The sequence below is a fragment of the Mus caroli genome, unplaced genomic scaffold, assembly GCF_978045245.1.
Source record: "Mus caroli unplaced genomic scaffold, Mus_caroli_1 scaffold_16, whole genome shotgun sequence".
In the NCBI taxonomy this organism is placed as follows: Eukaryota; Metazoa; Chordata; class Mammalia; order Rodentia; family Muridae; genus Mus; species Mus caroli.
The window spans coordinates 64,617,747-64,637,073 of NW_028227271.1; the positions used below are offsets into that span (position 1 = coordinate 64,617,747).

A 19,327-nucleotide genomic window follows, 5' to 3' on the forward strand; every position below is an offset into this window, starting at 1 on the left:
CCCTTTCTGTTTAAAATTTTATATTTTATATTTTTATTTGTGTTCGTGTTCATGTTCATTACTTTAATGCTTGCATAAAATTCCCATCCTGTGGGATTTATATTTAATGTTTGGAGCTATACTCAGTGATTTCCCTCTAGTGTGGATCATGCTGCAGGATGTTAATATGTAACTAACATTTTTATTTCTAAGACTGTATTCGTAGTGTAAAATCCTAATAGAAGTATTGTATCAAAAGAGGTTGTGCCAGTTGACACAAGTATTTGTAGCATATATGAGTATTTACATTAGATATGATCATCATTTCTTAATATTTTTCCTTGTGGTAATTCTGTCAGGACCCAACCTTTTACTTTTCTGACTGTTTTTTTTTTTAAATGAAAATAAATAAGAAATTAATTGCTTTTTTTATTTGTGTTCTAGAAATGTAATATTGTAAACAAAATAAGATTGACTCTGTCTATAATTAGAAAAAAATTATGCTTATTATTATTATGATTGTTAGAAGAGATTTGGGGGCTTAATCCTTTCTCACCTGGAAAGTTTTGTTTGTTTTACATTTTATTTTAATGTTAGGACTGGCATGTCATACTCATTCAACAATGAGACAGCTCTATGTTCCTCCCTTTTAATATCAAGAGTTGAATGTGCTAAATGAGGTTAGTTTGTCTGGAATCTATTCTACATTTGATGTGGAATCTTTTATCAGGCAGAGTGAGCATAGAGAGCTAAGAAAAAAATATTGCCTTCAAACTTCTTTACTTCTTGTTAATATTAATTAACTTAGCAAAGTGTGGACCTGAGACGGTTGTCAAGCGTTATTTTCTACTTGTCAGAATTGACTCTTTCAGAATGGTCCTCGTTTGTCACCTTTCTGTGTTTGCATTTTATAGCTGCCTATTCTGATACTTAGAGACCCAGCCCCCTGCTCATCCCCAGAGCCATTTACAACTGAGGGTTCAGTTGTAGCCTTAAGAAAGGCAGGTGGGGGACTTCCTTACCGGGTGGGGGTGGGGGGACTTACTGCTGTCTGAATTGCAGTTGCTTTACTTATGCAAGAGTTAACAATTTGTGATGTATCTAGCATTGTGGTTAAATGGTTTGTTTTTAGCTATTGCTTTAATTTTAAACACTATAAGGTAGTTTTAAAAGTTTCACTGATGAAATATTAATTCTAGAATTCTTAAGGACTTGTAAGTAAGGAATCTGAAAGAAAAACTTAAATGCCAATTATTTAATAGTGCTATGTGGATAATTGTAACATAGAAAGTTACATGAATGAGGAGTGGTCTTTTGTACCTTTCTGGGGGATTTCAATGATATTTTAGTTTTTCAATCAAATACCTTGATCTTTTGCTGAAGCGACCAAAAAGAATTTCACTTTTTCATTGACCAGTGCTTTTATCCATGTGTCAAATGAAGAAAGACATACATAAGAAGGTGCCATGTTCTAGTTGATAATGAGCCCACTAGGCTTTTTAAGATTAGAGAATATAAAATAGAACTTAGTGTGAACCCAAGAAACTCCTTCAGACAAAGAAAGGGGGTGGGGATGCAAGGTACTACATTCTTAAGGAAAGTAACTCACATCAATAGAGGATACTGTGAATTGCCTACCTCTCCAGAGCCTGGCCATGGAATGTTCCAGATGCTGTATTAGAGCTCAGCGCCTCTGTGAGCTTGAGGGAGGTAGCGGGGATACCATAACTTTTATATTATATGCTGTGTAACTTAATCTTGTTAATATTTTACTATACAAAAATGTGCTTATTAATCTGTTATATAATCATGTTTTATATGGTATCAAGTATCTATTAAATGGCTGTTTTAATAAGATTACAATGTATTATCACTTGGAACAGTGAATAAACTCAGCATTGGAACCGTTGGAGTGAGCACCTAGAATACAGTCAAAGCGTGCTGTATGTTATGAGAGTATCATGCGTAGATGATGATGAGAGTACAGAGCATCCAGATGAGCCGTCCGCTGCTCGGAGTGGGCAAGACCCCCTGAAGGTATCAAACAAACGTGTTCACATGTGGAATCTTATCTCTGACACTTTGAGAATAATTCTTCAAAGTGTGATTGCATATTAATTATCTGTAATTTTGCAAAATCTTCTGTTGTACAAAGCCACTCACTTAGTGGGTATTTTAGTTTGGACATTTCTATAAGGTCCACGTGTGAAAGCTTAGTCCCCGAGATGACACTTGGAGGCGGTGGACATTTCAGAGGTGAAGACCGTGGGTAGTCTTGTGATCAGCTTGCCCCCAGTGCTGATTGCAGGACCCTGGCCCCTTCTTACTCTCTGGCTTTCTGACTTAGCATAAGGCATCACAGGCACCAACTCTGACGAGTCATCTCACCAAAGACCAACCTTCTGAAGCTGTGAGCCCAAAGGACCTCTCTTTTAATTTGATTATCTCTGTTATGCTTGCAAGAAACTAGCTGCAGGTGGGCGAACTGGACTTTTGATATCAGCTTGCTAATGTAGCTCCCTTATAAATAAGGGAGTTTTTTGATCTTCAGTGTCCTTAATAAAGGAGATGATAGTTTTTATTACCCCCACTTCAGCACACAAAGGACATAATGACTTAGATATATAATATACATTGTCTCAATAGCTGATAGAGATGGCTTGGATATCATGGACTCTGAGACCAGCTTGTTTCCAAGTATCGCTCCTGCCTCGTCTCTTCTACTTCAATGCAAGTGCTTCCTGCAAGAGTCAACTCAAGCTTTGGAAATTAATAGTTTTCCCCATCCAGGAGATAGAAATAATCCCTTGTTCAGCATTTAATTCTCTAGTGTATAAATTAGAAAATGTAGGCACCATAACAATAATTTTTATGCCCTTGCAGGGAAAAAAGAATGCCCTCATGACTTAAAAAAAAAAATGTGTAAAAGGTTGAATCCTCCCAATTCATCTTATCTTGTGCTTTGCCAGCAACTTCAGAATTGCTCATCATGCTTAGAGCCTTCCCAGGGAATGGTTAGTTTCTTACAGTGTAATTACACTCAGCTTCAGTGCCTTCCGCAGATCACAGCTTACTACAGTCTCCAGTTCCTCTTCAATATGGTGTCGCTTCTGACTTTATTGGGTGTTTTATTTTACCACCATTTAACATCATTTTCTCATTATTTGTTATGAACATTGTGGTCTTCAAGAAACCATGGAATTACCAGCTTTGATTAAAATTAATGTGCAAGCAAAATAATTTGGTTCTTAAGGAATGCCACTTAGAGTAATGGGAATAATTCTGTTGCTATATCCAGCCTTACGTATCTGTGCTAATGCAGGAGAATATGCATGTGAATTACACTCTTCTGAATCGGCAGTGGGCCAGCAGGTAGTGGATTTTCATATAAATTATTTAACAAGCTGGTCTGTTTTTCAACATTTACTGCCTTTGACTTCCATGGCTACAGTGTTTCCCATATGTTTAATGATATACCCACTTGCACATGCCTGTGCTTAGAAGCCAGAAGTTACCTTGGGTAGGCCATCCTTAGTGGGAGTCACCCACTTTGGTTTGGGGGATTACTGGTTTGTTTTTTGAATTTTATTAATTTATTTTTTGAAAAGTGTGTGTGAATTCATCCATGCGTTCAGTGTATTTTAATCTGCCCCCTATTGTCTGCCTTCTTCTCTTCCCAGAACCCACTGTTTCCCCTTTCAACTTCAAGCTTTCTTTAAATTACCCATGGAGCATGGCACTCTATAGGAAGCTACACCCCTAAAGAAATCTGCCCTTCCCCGCAGCGTCACCAGTGAGGCCTGAGGTCTCCTGGGCCTCTCCTGACCTATGCTGCAATGTCTGCTGGCCTGACCTTGTGCAGCTCTTCTGCACGCAGCAGCCACAACTATTAGGATTCATGAGTGCAGCAGCTCTGTCCTGTCCAGAAGACACTGTTTCACTGCAACCCACACAGCCTTTGGCTCCTGCAGGCTCCCTGGCCCTCTCCATGATGTTCCTTGAACCTTGGTGGACTGTGACGCAGGTGTCACACTAAGCACCAAGCACACCACCATAATTAACTTGGGTTTTTGAGACAGGATCTGTGATTGCCCTGGAGTCTGTAGGGAAGCATAGACTGAATGGCCAGCCAGCGAACCCCAGGGGTGCATGTGTCTCCGCCTCCCCCACAGTGGGATGGCAGAGACCATACACCACTTCTGTTTTCACATAGACACTGGTACTTCTGCTTCAAAGCAAGTACTTTACCAACTGGGCTGTCTTCTTAGCCCCAGCAATGGCTTCCTCCCCCCTCCCCCGCCCCCCCCCCGCAAAAAAATAATCTCTTTAATTACACTTATAATAGCACTTTCTTACATGTTTTCTTTTAAGCTGATCTCTTTGCCTCTGTAATTTTTCTTCCCACAAGTGGAGGTAAGTACATGGTATTATTGAGCGGGGGGAAATTTACAAACCCTCCTGAATTATGTAAGTATAGAAAAGGGAACTACAACAGACTGAGAACAAAGGCAGTCTTTCTTTAATATGTATGCAAGTATAGGTATATAAAAAAGCATGTTCGAGGGCTTTGCCTCAGCATCAGCAGGAGACATCTTGGATCCGAGACTCCGCTGAAAGTAGTCTGCACAGGTGAGAGTGTGGACTACAGAAGCTAACAGCTTCTGGGACAGGCGGGAGCCACAGAGTTTCTGAGGCAGCCCCCTTTTCGGGCTCCATACAACTGGGCACCTTCCTGGCCAGAGGATAGGTGTCTGCCCAGCCTGGGAGGGCTTTTGCAGGAGCACCTAGGGGAGCCATCTTGGTTCCTGGAACGCTCCGAGACTAGTCTGTGCAGGTGAGAGTGTGGACTACAGAAGCTAACAGCTTCTGTCATAGACCTAAGCAACACAGCTTCTGGGACAGGTCCTGTTTTGGGCCTTCATCTTCGGCAAGGAGGGAGGTCCGAACACCAGATATCTGTGCACCTTCCCTGTGAGAGGAGAGCTTGCCTGCAGAGAGTGCACTGACCACTGAAATTCAGAGGAGAGAGCCTGTCTCCCAGGTCTGCTGATAGAGGCTAACAGAATCACCAGAAGAACAATCTCTAACAAGAGACAACTATAGCAAGTAACTCCAGAGATTACCAGATGGCGAAAGGTAAACTAAAATATTACTAACAGAAACCAAGACCACTCACCATCATCAGAACCCAGCACTCCCACCTCGCCCAGTCCAGGGCACCCCAACACACCCGAAAAGCTAGATCCGGATTTAAAAGCATATCTCATGATGATGGTAGAGGACATTAAGAAGGACTTTAATAACTCACTTAAAGAAATACAGGAGAACACTGCTAAACAGGTAGAAGACCTTAAAGAGGAAGCACAAAAATCCCTTAAAGAATTGCAGGAAAACATGACCAAACAGGTGATGGAATTGAGTAAAACCATCCAAGACCTAAAAAGGGAAGTAGACACAATAAAGAAAACCCAAAGTGAGGCAACACTGGAGATAGAAACCCTAGGAAAGAAATCTGGAACCATAGATGCGAGAATCAGCAACAGAATACAAGAGATGGAAGAGAGAATCTCAGGTGCAGAAGATTCCATAGAGAACATCAGCACAACAATCAAAGAAAATGGAAAATGCAAAAAGATCCTAACTCAAAACATCCAGGAAATCCAGGACACAATGAGAAGACCAAACCTAAGGATAATAGGAGTATATAAGAATGAATATTTTCAACTCAAAGGGCCAGCGAATATCTTCAACAAAATTATAGAAGAAAACTTCCCAAACCTAAAGAAAGAGATGCCCATGAACATACAAGAAGCCTACAGAACTCCAAATAGACTGGACCAGAAAAGAAATTCCTCCTGACACATAATAATCAGAACACCAAATGCACTAAATAAAGATAGAATATTAAAAGCAGTAAGGGAAAAGGGTCAAGTAACATAATAAAGGCAAGCCTATCAGAATTACATCAGATTTTTCACCAGAGACTATGAAAACCAGAAGAGCCTGGACAGATGTTATACAGACACTAAGAGAACACAAATGCCAGCCCAGGCTACTATGCCCAGCCAAACTTTGAATTAACTTAGACGGAGAAACGAAAGTATTCCACAACAAAACCACATTCACATTTTATCTTTCCATGAATCACGCCCTTCAAAGAATAATAACAGAAAAAGGAAAAAAAAAAAAAAAAAAAACAATACAAGGACAGAAACCACTTCCTAGAAAAAGCAAAAAGGTAATCCCTCAACAAACCTAAAAGAAGACAGCCACAAAAACAGAATGCCAACTTTAACAACAAAAATAATAGGAAGCAACAATTACTTTTCCTTAATATCAATGGACTCAACTCCCCAATAAAAAGACATAGACTAACAGACTGGCTACACAAACAGGACCCAACATTTTGCTGCTTACAGGAAACTCATCTCAGGGAAAAAGATAGGCACTACCTCAGAATGAAAGGCTGGAAAACAATTTTCCAAGCAAATGGTATGAAGAAACAAGCTGGAGTAGCCATTCTAATATTGAATAAAATCGACTTCCAACCCAAAGTCATCAAAAAAGACAAGGAGGGGACACTTCATTCTCATCAAAGATAAATCTTCCAAGAGGAACTCTCAATTCTGAATATCTATGCTCCAAATACAAGGGCAGCCACATTCATTAAAGAAACTTTAGTAAAGCTCAAAGCACACATTGCACCTCACACAATAATACTGGGAGACTTCAACACACCACTTTCACCAATGGGCAGATCATGGAAACAGAAACTAAACAGAGACACAATGAAACTAACAGAAGTTATGAAACAAATGGGTCTAAGATATCTACAGAACATTTTATCCTAAAACAAAAGGATATACCTTCTTCTCAGCACCTCATGGTACCTTCTCCAAAATAGACCACATAATTGGTCACAAAACAAGCCTCAGCATATACAAAAATATTGAAATTGTCCCATGCATCCTATCAGATCACCATGGACTAAGGCTGATCTTCAAAAACAACATAAATAATAGAAAGCCAGCATTCACGTGGATACTGAACAACACTCTTCTCAATGATACCTTGGTCAAGGAAGGAATAAAGAAAGTAATTAAGGACTTTTTGGAGTTTAATGAAAATGAAGCCACAACATACCCAAACTTATGGGACACAATGAAAGCATTTCTAAGAGGAAAACTCATAGCTCTGAGTGCCTCCAAAAAGAAACTAGAGAGAGCACACATTAGCAGCTTGACAACACACCTAAAAGCTCTAGAACAAAAGGAAGCAAATTCACCCAAGAGGAGTACATGGCAGGAAATAATCAAACTCGGGGGCGAAATCAACCAAGTGGAAACAAGAAAAACTATTCAAAGAATCAACCAAATGAGGAGCTGGTTCTTTGAGAAAATCAACAGGATAGATAAACCCTTAGCCAGACTCACTAGAGGGCACAGGGAAAGCATCCTAATTAACAAAATCAGAAATGAAAAGGGAAACATAACAACAGATCCTGAAGAAATCCAAAACACCATCAGATCCTTCTACAAAGGGCTATACTCAACAAAACTTGAACCTGGATGAAATGGACAAGTTTCTAGACAGATACCAGGTACCAAAGCTAAATCAAGATCAGATTAATGATCAAAACATGCCTATATCCCCTAAAGAAATAGAAGCAGTCATTAATAGTCTCCCAACCAAAAGAAGCCCAGGACCAGATGGGTTTAGTGCAGAGTTCTATCAGACCTTCAAAGAAGATCTAATCCCAGTTCTTCACAAACTATTCCACAAAATACAAACAGAAGGTACCCTACCCATCTCATTCTATGAAGCCACAATTACTCTGATACCTAAACCACAAAAAGACCCAACAAAGAGAACTTCAGATCAATTTCCCTTATGAATATGGAAGCAAAAATCCTTAATAAAGTTCTCGCTAACCGAATCCAAGAACACATCAAAGCAATCATCATCCTGACCAAGTAGGTTTCATCCCAGGGATGCAGGGATGGTTCAATATATGGAAATCCATCAACGTAATCCACTATATAAACAAACTCAAAGACAAAAACCACATGATCATCTCGTTAGATGCAGAGAAAGCATTTGACAAAATCCAACACCCATTCATGATAAAAGTCTTGGAACAATCAGGAATTCAAGGCCCATACCTAAACATGATAAAAGCAATCTACAGCAAACCAGTAGCCAACATCAAAGTAAATGGTAAGAAGCTGGAAGCAATCCCACTAAAATCAGGGACTAGACAAGGCTGCCCACTTTCTCCCTACCTGTTCAACATTGTACTTGAAGTCCTAGCCAGAGCAATTTGACAACAAAGGGAAATCAAGGGGATACAAATTGGAAAGGAAGAAGTCAAAATATCACTTTTTGCAGATGATATGATAGTATATATAAATGACCCTAAAAATTTCACCAGAGAACTCCTTAGCCTGATAAACAGCTTCAATGAAATAGCTGAATATAAAATTAACTCAAACAAGTCAATGGCCTTTCTGTACACAAAGGATAAACCGGCTGAGAAAGAAATTAGGGAAACAACACCCTTCTCAATAGTCACAAATAATATAAAATATCTTGGCGTGACTCTAACTAAGGAAGTGAAAGATCTGTATGATAAAAACTTCAAGTCTCTGAAGAAAGAAATTAATGAAGAACTCAGAAGATGGAAAGATCTCCCATGCTCATGGATTGGCAGGATCAATATAGTAAAAATGGCTATCTTGCCAAAAGCAATCTACAAATTCAACGCAATCCCCATCAAAATTCCAACTCAATTCTTCAATGAATTAGAAAGGGCAATCTGCAAATTTATCTGGAATAACAAAAAACCTAGGATAGCAAAAACTCTTCTCAAGGATAAAAGAACCTCTGGTGGAATCACCATGCTTTACTACAGAGCAACTGTGATAAAAACTGCATGGTACTGGTATAGCGACAGACAAGTAGACCATAGGAACAGAATTGAAGACCCAGAGATGAACCCACACACCTATGGTCACTTGATCTTTGACAAGGGAGATAAAACCATCCAGTGGAAAAGAGACAGCATTTTCAACAAATGGTGCTGGCACAACTGGCGGTTATCATGTAGAAGAATGTGAATTGATCCATTCCTATCACCTTGTACTAAGGTCAAATCTAAGTGGATTAAGGAACTCCACATAAGACCAGAGATACTGAAACTTATAGAGGAGAAAGTAGGGAAAAGCCTCGAAGATATGGGTACAGGGGAAAAATTCCTGAATAGAACAGCAATGGCTTGTGCTGTAAGATCAAGAATAGATAAATGGGACCTCGTAAAGTTGCACAGCTTCTGCAAGGCAAAAGACACCATCAATAAGACAAAAAGACCACCAACAGATTGAGAAAGGATCTTTACCTATCCTAAATCAGATAGGGGACTAATATCCAATATATATAAAGAACTCAAGAAGGTGGACTCCAGAAAATCAAATAACCCCATTAAAAAATGGGGCTCAGAGCTGAACAAAGAATTCTCTCCTGAGGGATACCGAATGGCCGAGAAGCACCTGAAAAAATGTTCAACATCCTTAATCATCAGGGAAATACAAATCAAAACAACCCTGAGATTCCATCTCACACCAGTCAGAATGGCTAAGATCAAAAATTCCAGTGACAGCAGATGCTGGGGAGGATGTGGAGAAAGAGGAACACTCCTCCATTGTGTGTGGAAATCAGTCTGGCGGTTCCTCAGAAAATTGGACATAGTACTACGGGAGGATTCCGAAATACCTCTCCTGGGCATATATCCTGTAGATGTTCCAACTTGTATGAAGGACACATGCTCCACTATGTTCATAGCAGCCTTATTTATAATAGCCAGAAGCTGCAAAGACCCAGATGCCCCTCAACTGAGGAATGGATACAGAAAATGTGGTACATTTACACAATGGAGTACTATTCAGCTATTAAAAAGAATGAATTTATGAAATTCCTAGGCAAATGGACGAACCTAGAGGGCATCATGCTGAGTGAGGTAACCCCATCACAAATGAACTCACACAATATGTACTCACTGATAAATGAATATTAGCCCAGAAACTTAGAATACCCAAGATATAAGATACAACTTGCTTAACGCATGAAACTCAAAGTATGGACACTTTGCCCCTTCTTAGAATTGGGAACAAAACACCCATGGAAGGAGTTACAGAGAGAAAGTTTAGAGCTGAGACGAAAGGATGGACCATCTAGAGACTGCCATATCCAGGGATCCATCCCATAATCAACTTCCCAATGCTGACACCATTGCATACACTAGCAAGATTTTGCTGAAAGGACCCTGATATAGCTGTCTCTTGTGAGACTATGCCGGGGCCTAGCAAACACAGAAGTGGATGCTCACAGTCAGCTCTTGGATGGATCATAGGGCCCCCAATGGAGGAGCTAGAGATAGCACCCAAGGAGCTAAAGGGATCCGCAATCCTATAGGTGGAACCACAATATGAACTAAACAGTACCCTCCGGAGCTCGTGTCTCTAGCTGCATATGAATCAGAAAATGGCCTAGTCGGCCATCAGTGGAAAGAGAGGCCCATTGGTCTTGCAAACTTTATATGCCTCAGTACAGGGGAACGACAGGGCCAAGAAGTGGGAGTGGGTGGGTGGGGGAGTGGGTGGGGGAGCATGTGGGGGACTTTTGAGATAGCATTGGAAATGTAAATGAAATAAATACCCAATTAAAAAAAAACCTCCCCACACATTGATTTCATTAAAGTACCCAAGTATAATCATAAAAAAAAAAAAAAGAAAGAAAAAAGAAAGCGTGTTCTGAAGCAGCATGTTCAGAAGGCAGTGACTCGGGGTCATTGACAGTAGCCAGGAGAAACTCACAGATGAGAAAGGACAGGGCTCAGGTTATCTTGTAGAGATTATGTTAAGTATAGCATTTAAAAAGTTACCTTAAGTATATGTGTGGTGTAATTTATCCTTGTACTCATTACATAGTTCTTATAATAACTTGCATTTTTTAGATTCAACTGATGGTTGTACATCCTTCCACAGGTCTTATTTCTGTGGAATATCAGGGTTTTTTTTTTTTCATGCCCTTCATGTTTGCCTTGTGAAATTCAGTAGTCAGTGAGTGTAGTTACTAACTTGTATCTAAGTTCTGTGATTTGTACAACCAAAACTTGCGCACAATTTATGTGCCTCTTGGTCTCAGCCACTTGTTGCTATAAAATGTCCACCCTTGTCAGTTTTCAAAAGCAACCTGGGTTTTCATCCTTTGAACAGGAAATTGTACATTTTCTTTTACAAGTAGTTTGGGTCAAATCATAAATTTCATTGCTAACTCCTTTTTCTAAGCTTTAAAACCCATGAAGTCTGAAATTGCAGGATTTATTTGACATGACTTTGACATGATCTCATCTCTCCCATCCTCATCTTAATAGAGGTCATCCGAAGCCTCCAGTTTTAAATGACTGCTGTAAAAATGACTGTTTAGAGAGAAAAGCCTGGTATATTAATCTACTTTTACAACCACAACTCTCTGCTTTTACTGTAATATTATTGATATATCAATATAAACTTGAAGCTTTGTATTTTATTAGTTTTGCTTAATTTTTAAGTCTTACAAATGACAACTATTTTAAACTAGTAAACTAAATAAAAATTCTTACTAAGAAATCCATCAAAGGACCTCAACCCCTTCATTCTTGAGATAATTTTCTCCTAAATAACAGGAGAACAGTATTTAGTTAAGCCCTTTGAGTGGCTTAGCCTCCTTAGGGTTGTAACAATGTCATTGTTTTCTCTAAGTCCCTGCAAATGCCTGTGAGTGAGTGATGGACTTTGAGGTGCTCTCCGCTCATCAGGGGCATATGCCTGGGCCTGCACCTTAGAAGCTGCCATTGTTCACTCTTGTTGCTGGTTTTCTCCTTGTTTAATTGACTAAGGTTTGCCAAGATGGGTCTTGCTCTCTACCCTAAGTAGGCTTCAATGTCCCAGTCTTCCTGCCTTCATCTCCCAAGTGCAGATGCCACCAACCACAGCAAGTTCTGTCTTTTGAGTTAACAATTTGATTGTTGTGGTTGTATTCCTGGAGTTAATGGAGAATTTATAAAATCTTAGATGTGTGTCATCATTCATGCGTGAGTTTTTGTTTATGTCTAAAGGTATCCACCAAAGAAAATTAAGTAGATTTGGTGGGGTATTTTTTAGGGGGGAGTGGTGATGTTTGTGTTAAAAAAATAAACAATTTATGATGCTAACTATGAAATTTATTAAGCAAAATGAACAAAGAATCTAGCAATTTTGACATGCCATGGGTACATGCATGGGTGCATGTGTATATGTATATATACCATGTGTGCAAGTATACACACGAGCGTGTGTGTGAGAGTGTGTGTGTGTGTATGTGTGTTTTCTTGGAAACCTTGTGCTTACACTAAAACAAGACTTTTCAGAAAAGTGATGCTGATATATCTCTTATAGCTGTTGAACTTTGTAACTGTAGAAAAAAATACTAGTCACAATACTTATGTCGTCAGATATCCATAGACTTTTTTGAATTTACAGTTGGTTTGTATTGCACGGCCACATAGGCCTGGGTTCATGCTTGTTTCTTCAAGGCATTCATTTCCAACAGGGACCAACATAACCAAAACAACGCGAAACCAATTGATTGCAGACAAATCCTTCCCTAGGAAGGTGCTTTGTTTTAACAAGGTGTGTGGTAGCTTCCCAAATCCTTCAGCACTTGCAGCTTCCCAAGAGCATCCAAGAAAGCAGGCAGCTCTTTAGCCCTAAGTCGCCACTGCTTGTGATGAAGGAAGGTTTTCCCGGGCTTTCCCCCTTAACTCCTACCTTAAGTCATTAGCATGCTAAGAAACTTTCCATACAACTTTATATTATACTAACAAAATTCCTCCCTTTGCCAAGTGCATGTAAATTAAAACTCTTGTAAAGAATTAACTAGACCTTATAATTATGTGTAATCAATAGAGAAGGCCTGGATTGAATGAATGTATGTAAAAGAAGGTCAAAATTGAAATACTGTAAATTAGGATTTCTGTTAAAGTCTAGAAAGGTGGGGTTTAAAGGGGCTGAAGATGCAAGCGTTTTGTTCTAAAACAAAACGTTCTAAATGTGAGATCTGGAGAGATGGCTTTGCTCTTCCAGAAGACCTGGGTTCAATTCCCATCACCCACTTGGCAGCTCACAACTGTAACTCCAGTTCTGGATCTGACTCCCTCACCTAGACACACAGGCACGTAAGACACAAGTGCACATGAGATTAAAGCAAACAAAACTGCTTCTTTTAAAAAGTTTGGTGAGCATGTGGCCTACCCCCATCCTCACCCTGGTTTCATCCAGCAACTCACTCTGTGTGATTCTTTTTCACTCTGGAGCATAGATGACCTTTCTTCTGCTTCCCTTCCTGCTGAACTGAGCCTGGGCTTCCCTGAAGCAAGCCAGGCTTTACCAGTTACCAGTCTGACTTGGTATATGTGATATTATTTACTGACCATACTTCAGTCAATCAAAGCAGATAATTTCTTTATCAAAGTAATTGCATTTATACCTTCAATACCCTTTGCTTAGTCTTCACCATTTGAATACCCACTTAAAAGCAAGAAAAAAATCGGCTTAGATTTAGTCACATTAAACACAGTAAACTACTTCACATTACAGTTGCAATTAAGCATCAGAGCTGAAGTGTTGGGGTGAGATGGGATGGTGCCATGTATAGAGCACTAATATCATGAAAGAAATGCGGGTTGAAAGGCACTAATTCAAAGGTTGGGCCTTGGTAACTTTTGTAGTGAAAGCAAACTTGGTTTCCAGATGAAGCTTCCAGTTTTCCTCATTACCAAATCTAGTTTGTGAATTTCGGAGGCACCCTGTGATATTCTTGACATAAATTTCCTTTTATTGACCAGATGATGCTGGCACCAGTGAAAATGGAATGTAGAACAGAGAGAAGGGTTTGGGAAGCACAAGGCTCTGGCCATGTTAGTCCAGTGAGCATCTGACCATGCAGACTCTCTGACTAGAGCTTAATTAAACACATATCCTGTAGGCTGTAGTTGAGCTTGCACATGTGTGAAGTGTGCTGACAGTGGAGCAGAGACTCCAGGACACGCCATGGATACACCCAACCAGAGAGCCAGAGGAGGGCACTAATCCAAGAGGGCAGACGGAGGAGAGCCACAGATACATGGTGGACCCCATCAAGAGGCAAAAAAGGTTAATGCCAGGTGCTCTGAAAAGATAAGTACCTCGAAAACTGGGGGTCACTGGATTTGGTAGTGAGGTGTGTGTGGGTGTGGGTGTGTGTGTAGTTTCTATGGCTAAGGTTAGAATTGAAAGTGATTTTAGTGGATCAAATGAATGCAAAGTATGAAAAGAAAGAAATATCTTGCTTATCCTGGCGAGCTTTCAGAAATGCACCACAGACAAAAGTGATAAGGGGCCAGAAAGCTGAAGTAGAAGTTGGAGGTAGTCAAGCAGTTACTACTTGTCTAACATGAAGAAATTACAACTAGGTAAGTTTAAATAGTTTATACTGCAGGAAAGGCAGTAATGGCAGATGGAAGAGAGAGCCTGTGGGCCTTCCCATCCCAGTTGATCAGCATAGTACAGACAAACTCTTACCCAAAACAGAAAAAGGACAGTTTAAGTTTGTTTTGGGAATTTAATGCATTTTTCCTAGGTATATGAGACAATGTTATGATTGTGCTATAAACCCAATACATTATACTTGGGTGTATTGACTAAAATGAAATAGATCACCATAAACAATGATAAATAATATTTTAGGAGATTGTTATGTTAACCCTGATTTAAAATTTATACAATGATATATGTACTTGTGTGAAATCATATTAACACACAGTTTTAATGAGTTTATAGATCAGTTGAGGCCTCTTTTAAATCCACAGGATCAAAATGCCAAATTCTGCCATTCTATGAATGTGCAAAACAAAGTGGGAGTATGAATCTAAGGACAATCCTTAATACTGTAGTTTAGTTTTGTATTTACTAAGGGGAATGATGTATGTCACTATGAATACAGGTGAAATTATAAGTGTATTAAGCCTTAACCCAATCTGTGGCAGAATGTCTCAGCCCTGTGCACTTGTATACATGTGTTCATGTGTATTTGTGTGTACTTGCTCATGTTCATGTGTGCTTATGCATGTATATGTGCATTCATCTGTCCTGTGTATCACACAAAAGTTTTACCTTTTTTTTGATGTGAGCACCACCTATTGGCTTCACTTGGATTTTTTTCTTAAAACCTAATTTAAAAAACTAGTAATACAATAATAATCTTTCTAGTTTCCCCTTAGAGTTAGTCTAGTATTCATTTAACAGTTGGAGGTTTTCTGCTGTGTCAGACTCTCCTGCATCCAGGGTCCTGGTTGCTTTGGTAAAAAGTAACAAGAAGGTCTTTAGAATATTATCTCCTGAGATTACCGTGGCTGCATCAGTGAACGGAAGCAAAATTGTACTCCATTGTCCCTGAGCTTGTATAATGGAATTACACTTGGAGAAACTGATTCTTTTTGAACCATCATTCATCACAATCAATCATTTTCCTTGCAAAGGAGGGAATTTACTCTGTGGTGTAGGTGTAGTCAGAGATGACCTCAGATTCCTGATCTTCCTTCTCTGCCTCCCAAGTGCTGGGACTGGAGAGGGTTCCACCATGCCCAGCTCAAGACATTTACTAGCAATGAAACTTAAGGACAACAATAAATACTTAAATGCATATACATAGCCAGACAGACAGCCACAATCAATTACTAAGTGATTAAGATTGGGCAGTGAAATATGGTATGTGTGTCCTGTATTCTCAGCCATGGCTCTCCATGATCTAACAGTGGTTCGCATCTGAGCCCTTTGGCAGTGCATCCTGACTCCTTCTTAGGCTTGCTCTCTGAGTAGGACATATTTTAAAACATCAATAGTGGATTTTCTACAGACAGTCACTTGTTCTGTAGATCCAAAAATTGACTGGAGACAATTTGGCTTGCTTTATTTTGAACACCATCAATGACATTTCTTAAACTATGCAGTTTATTTCCTGTTGCTCTTAGCCTAAACTGAGTAGCATCAACCTCTGTTTAAAAGGAAGAGTTTGCCTGTTATAAATTGCAATGAGGATATTTGTCTGCCTTCAAGTCTGGTCGTCGGATTTTTTAAACTTAGTGTCAGAGTTCAGGCAATATGTGCGGCTGAGTACATTGCTCATACTAACTCATTTTCTCCTTCTGCAGTGCTCTTTAAAGTACAGATGCTAATTAGTTAATTAATTGGGACATTGATGAGCACATCAGTTTGCTTTGTTTTGTTTTGTTTTTTTACTTTGATATACAACTTTTTCATTTTTCTGAAAGTTGTCTCAGGATCTCCAGTAATTCTTTCTGTACCCTTAGCAGCTGTTCTCTTCACTACTAGTGTGCAGCTTCTTCTAGTCAGCCATTACCTTAGAAGTCGGCCAACAGAGCTCATTAAAATTGTATGAAATGATAGTTTACCAGGGTTTATGTTCTACTAAAACCTTTAGCTAACTTTATTTTTTCTTGTTCCTCATCTGTTTTCTTTCCTGCTTTCTTTCTTTGGTTTCTTTCTCCTTTTCTTTCCTGTCTGGCCAAGCGTTTTTATTTGTATTGAGGGAGAACACATTGTCAGGTTATCAGCAGGGTTCTAGATAAATGAAAACAGGGTAAGCCTAAATGTTTTCTTTAGTGGTATACACATATTTAATGACAGTGGTATTTTAAGTATCACTTCAGAAGTTTAGTTTTTAATAGTTTAGGATCTTTCAAGAGCCCTGTCTTAGTTATTTTTTTTCTTACTGTGATAAAACTCCATGACCCAGGCAACTTATAGAAGAAGGGGTGGTTGTGATTCCAGGGGGAATCAGAGGCTCTTCCAGAGGCTGTGGCCAGGAACCAGAGTGTGTGGTTGCTGAGCCACCTGAAAGAGCTCACAAACAGGAAATGTGAACTAGGAATGACAGTAGCTTTTGAAACCTCAAAGTCCCTCTCACAGTGACATACTTCTTTCAGCAAGGCCACACCTCCTAAACCTACCCAAATATTGCCACAAACCAGGGACCAGGTATTGGAACGTGTGAGCCTATGGGGGCTTTTCATTCAGATCACAACCCTGTATTTATGCCTGATGCTCTTCTAGAGTAATGCAGCAATGGTGTTTTAATATCTTACTGTCTTTATCCAGTCTCCTTTGTATCAAAAACTATAGCTCAGTATCATATGGTTATTTAAAGCTCACTAAAAACAACTTGATGATCCTAAAGATCTAAGCACATTTATTGAATAAATATTGAACTAGGTAGCTCACAACAAAATAAATTTTAAAAATCAATTTGAAAAATGTGGATTGGGGAATTGACTGATTTTTATGCTTAGACTTTAAAGCTCTGATGTCTGCATGATCTCACTGGAAAAGCTCCTTGTTTGCTAGGAATATCCAAATAAGGAGAAGGTTCCTCTAGAGAAGAAAATAAAATGCCACCGTAGACAAGAGAGGCTTTCTGAGCCTGCTGAAGCAGGTCTTCCTGCATGTGATTTGATGTCTGAAGTGGTTTGGATTTTCAGAGAAATGCTGTTTTAATTTAAGGTGTCATGACTAGCTAAGGTTGCTGTGGCTCTCTTCCAGCTTGTGGGGAGACTCCAGAACAAATTCGAGCACCGAGTGGCATAATCACGAGTCCAGGCTGGCCTTCAGACTATCCTGCCCAAGTCAACTGCAGCTGGCTCATAAGGGCAAACCCAGGGGAGATCATTACTATAAGGTAACCCTGATACCTTTCATATTATTATTCTTTTATTTAGAGATATGAATACGATTTCTATAGGTACAGCAATATGCAATGTTTTACAGACCAAAAGTAAGCTATGGCTATCAGTGCCATTTAAAAAGTGAGTAGTGATCTAGTCAGCGTTCTTTCAGCACATTACGAGGACATCACTACACGCAGACATTGCAACTGCTTCTTAACAAAAGTATAATTGTCTAAGTAGCTTATGAGAATCCAGAGAAGTCTTTAGCAATGTGTAGACAAACAAAACTCACTATGCAGCTCAGAGACCCATTCCATAACCTTCGTCTTATTAGTTAAGGGAGTTAAAATGGGATTGCAGAGGTGTGTGCTCGTAAAGCTTTAACCATGCTATTAAGGATATCTTGCAATGTTTTGTATTTCTTTGCTGTGTGTTTGCATGTGCAGGGTGTTCACCATGTCTGCACATGGAGGCTGGAGGCTGATGTTTGCGTGTGCAGGATGTTCACCATGTCTTCACGTGCTGACGTGCAGTCCTCTCTTCCTCTGCGCCTTTCCTTTTCAGAAGGGTCTCTTACTGAAGCTGGAGCTGTCTTTTAGCTGGACTGGTGGCCAGTGAGCTCTGGTTATGAGCCTGTACCCCCTGACCCCTCTAAGCACTGGGCTTAGAAACATGTACCACCATGCCACATGGGTTCTTGACATCCAAGTCAGGGCCTTGTGTGGGCGAGTAGCAAGCACCTGTCCACAAAGCCTTCTCCTCTGCCCTCTTTTTATAACTTAGAAGCAAAATAACATTGTTTAAGAATATAAAGTGAAGGCTGGGGAGACTATTGAGTCACAAAAGTGTCACATGAAAACCTGAGTTTGAACAGCCAAACCTCCCATTTGACAAATTCCAGTGCAGCTAGAAAAACTCTCAGAAAACATTGGTTAGTGGAGTCTGAGGAACAAGAACCAGCTGACGTGACCTCTGGCCACATGTACATGTCTGTTCCCACAGGAACATGTGCATACATACACATGCACTCTTAACTCCCATGAACCACTTCTAAGGCCCCCATATATGGCATTTCTATGAAAACTCACCATCAGCTTCAGATTCTAATATAAATGTTGTATGAAAAGGTTAAATTGTAAAGTATATAACTTTCTAGAGATAAATACTGTGAGAGTAAGATTAAAAAGTGGTTATTTAGTAACCTGCTGATGATTTCTTACAGTCATATGTCAAGATTGTTAGGGGAAATAATGGGCCTAATCAAAGGAGTGCAGTGGGCAGCGAGACCAGAGCAGGAGGCACTCACTCCCTTTGAGTGTTAGGGGTGGGATCGAAGCTTTAGACTTACAAGGTGGTCTGGGGGACATTGCCTCAAACCCCTTTTACATTTTTACAATAAAGTATGTAACTTAGTTTACTTTTTGTGTATTTCCACGTAACGAGACAACCAGTCCCTTGAGAAATAACCATCTTCCTTCCCATGCCTCCTCTGTGGAAGCTGTAAGCCACAGCTGTATGGTATTTTCCCTTAGTTCCTGGAACTTAAGAAGTGAC

At 39.7% G+C, this 19,327-nt stretch overlaps 1 protein-coding gene across 2 annotated transcripts in view; it reads left to right on the plus strand.

The window, feature by feature from the left end:
- The window catches only part of Lrp12 (LDL receptor related protein 12), an 85,081-nt gene that overhangs the window by 46,902 nt on the left and 18,852 nt on the right, over positions 1 to 19,327 (plus strand). For both annotated transcript variants that reach the window (XM_029469889.2, XM_021183312.3), the window contains one exon: positions 17,649 to 17,784. In XM_029469889.2, the coding sequence (XP_029325749.1) occupies positions 17,649 to 17,784 (136 nt within the window). The remainder of the gene's footprint in view (positions 1 to 17,648; positions 17,785 to 19,327) is intronic.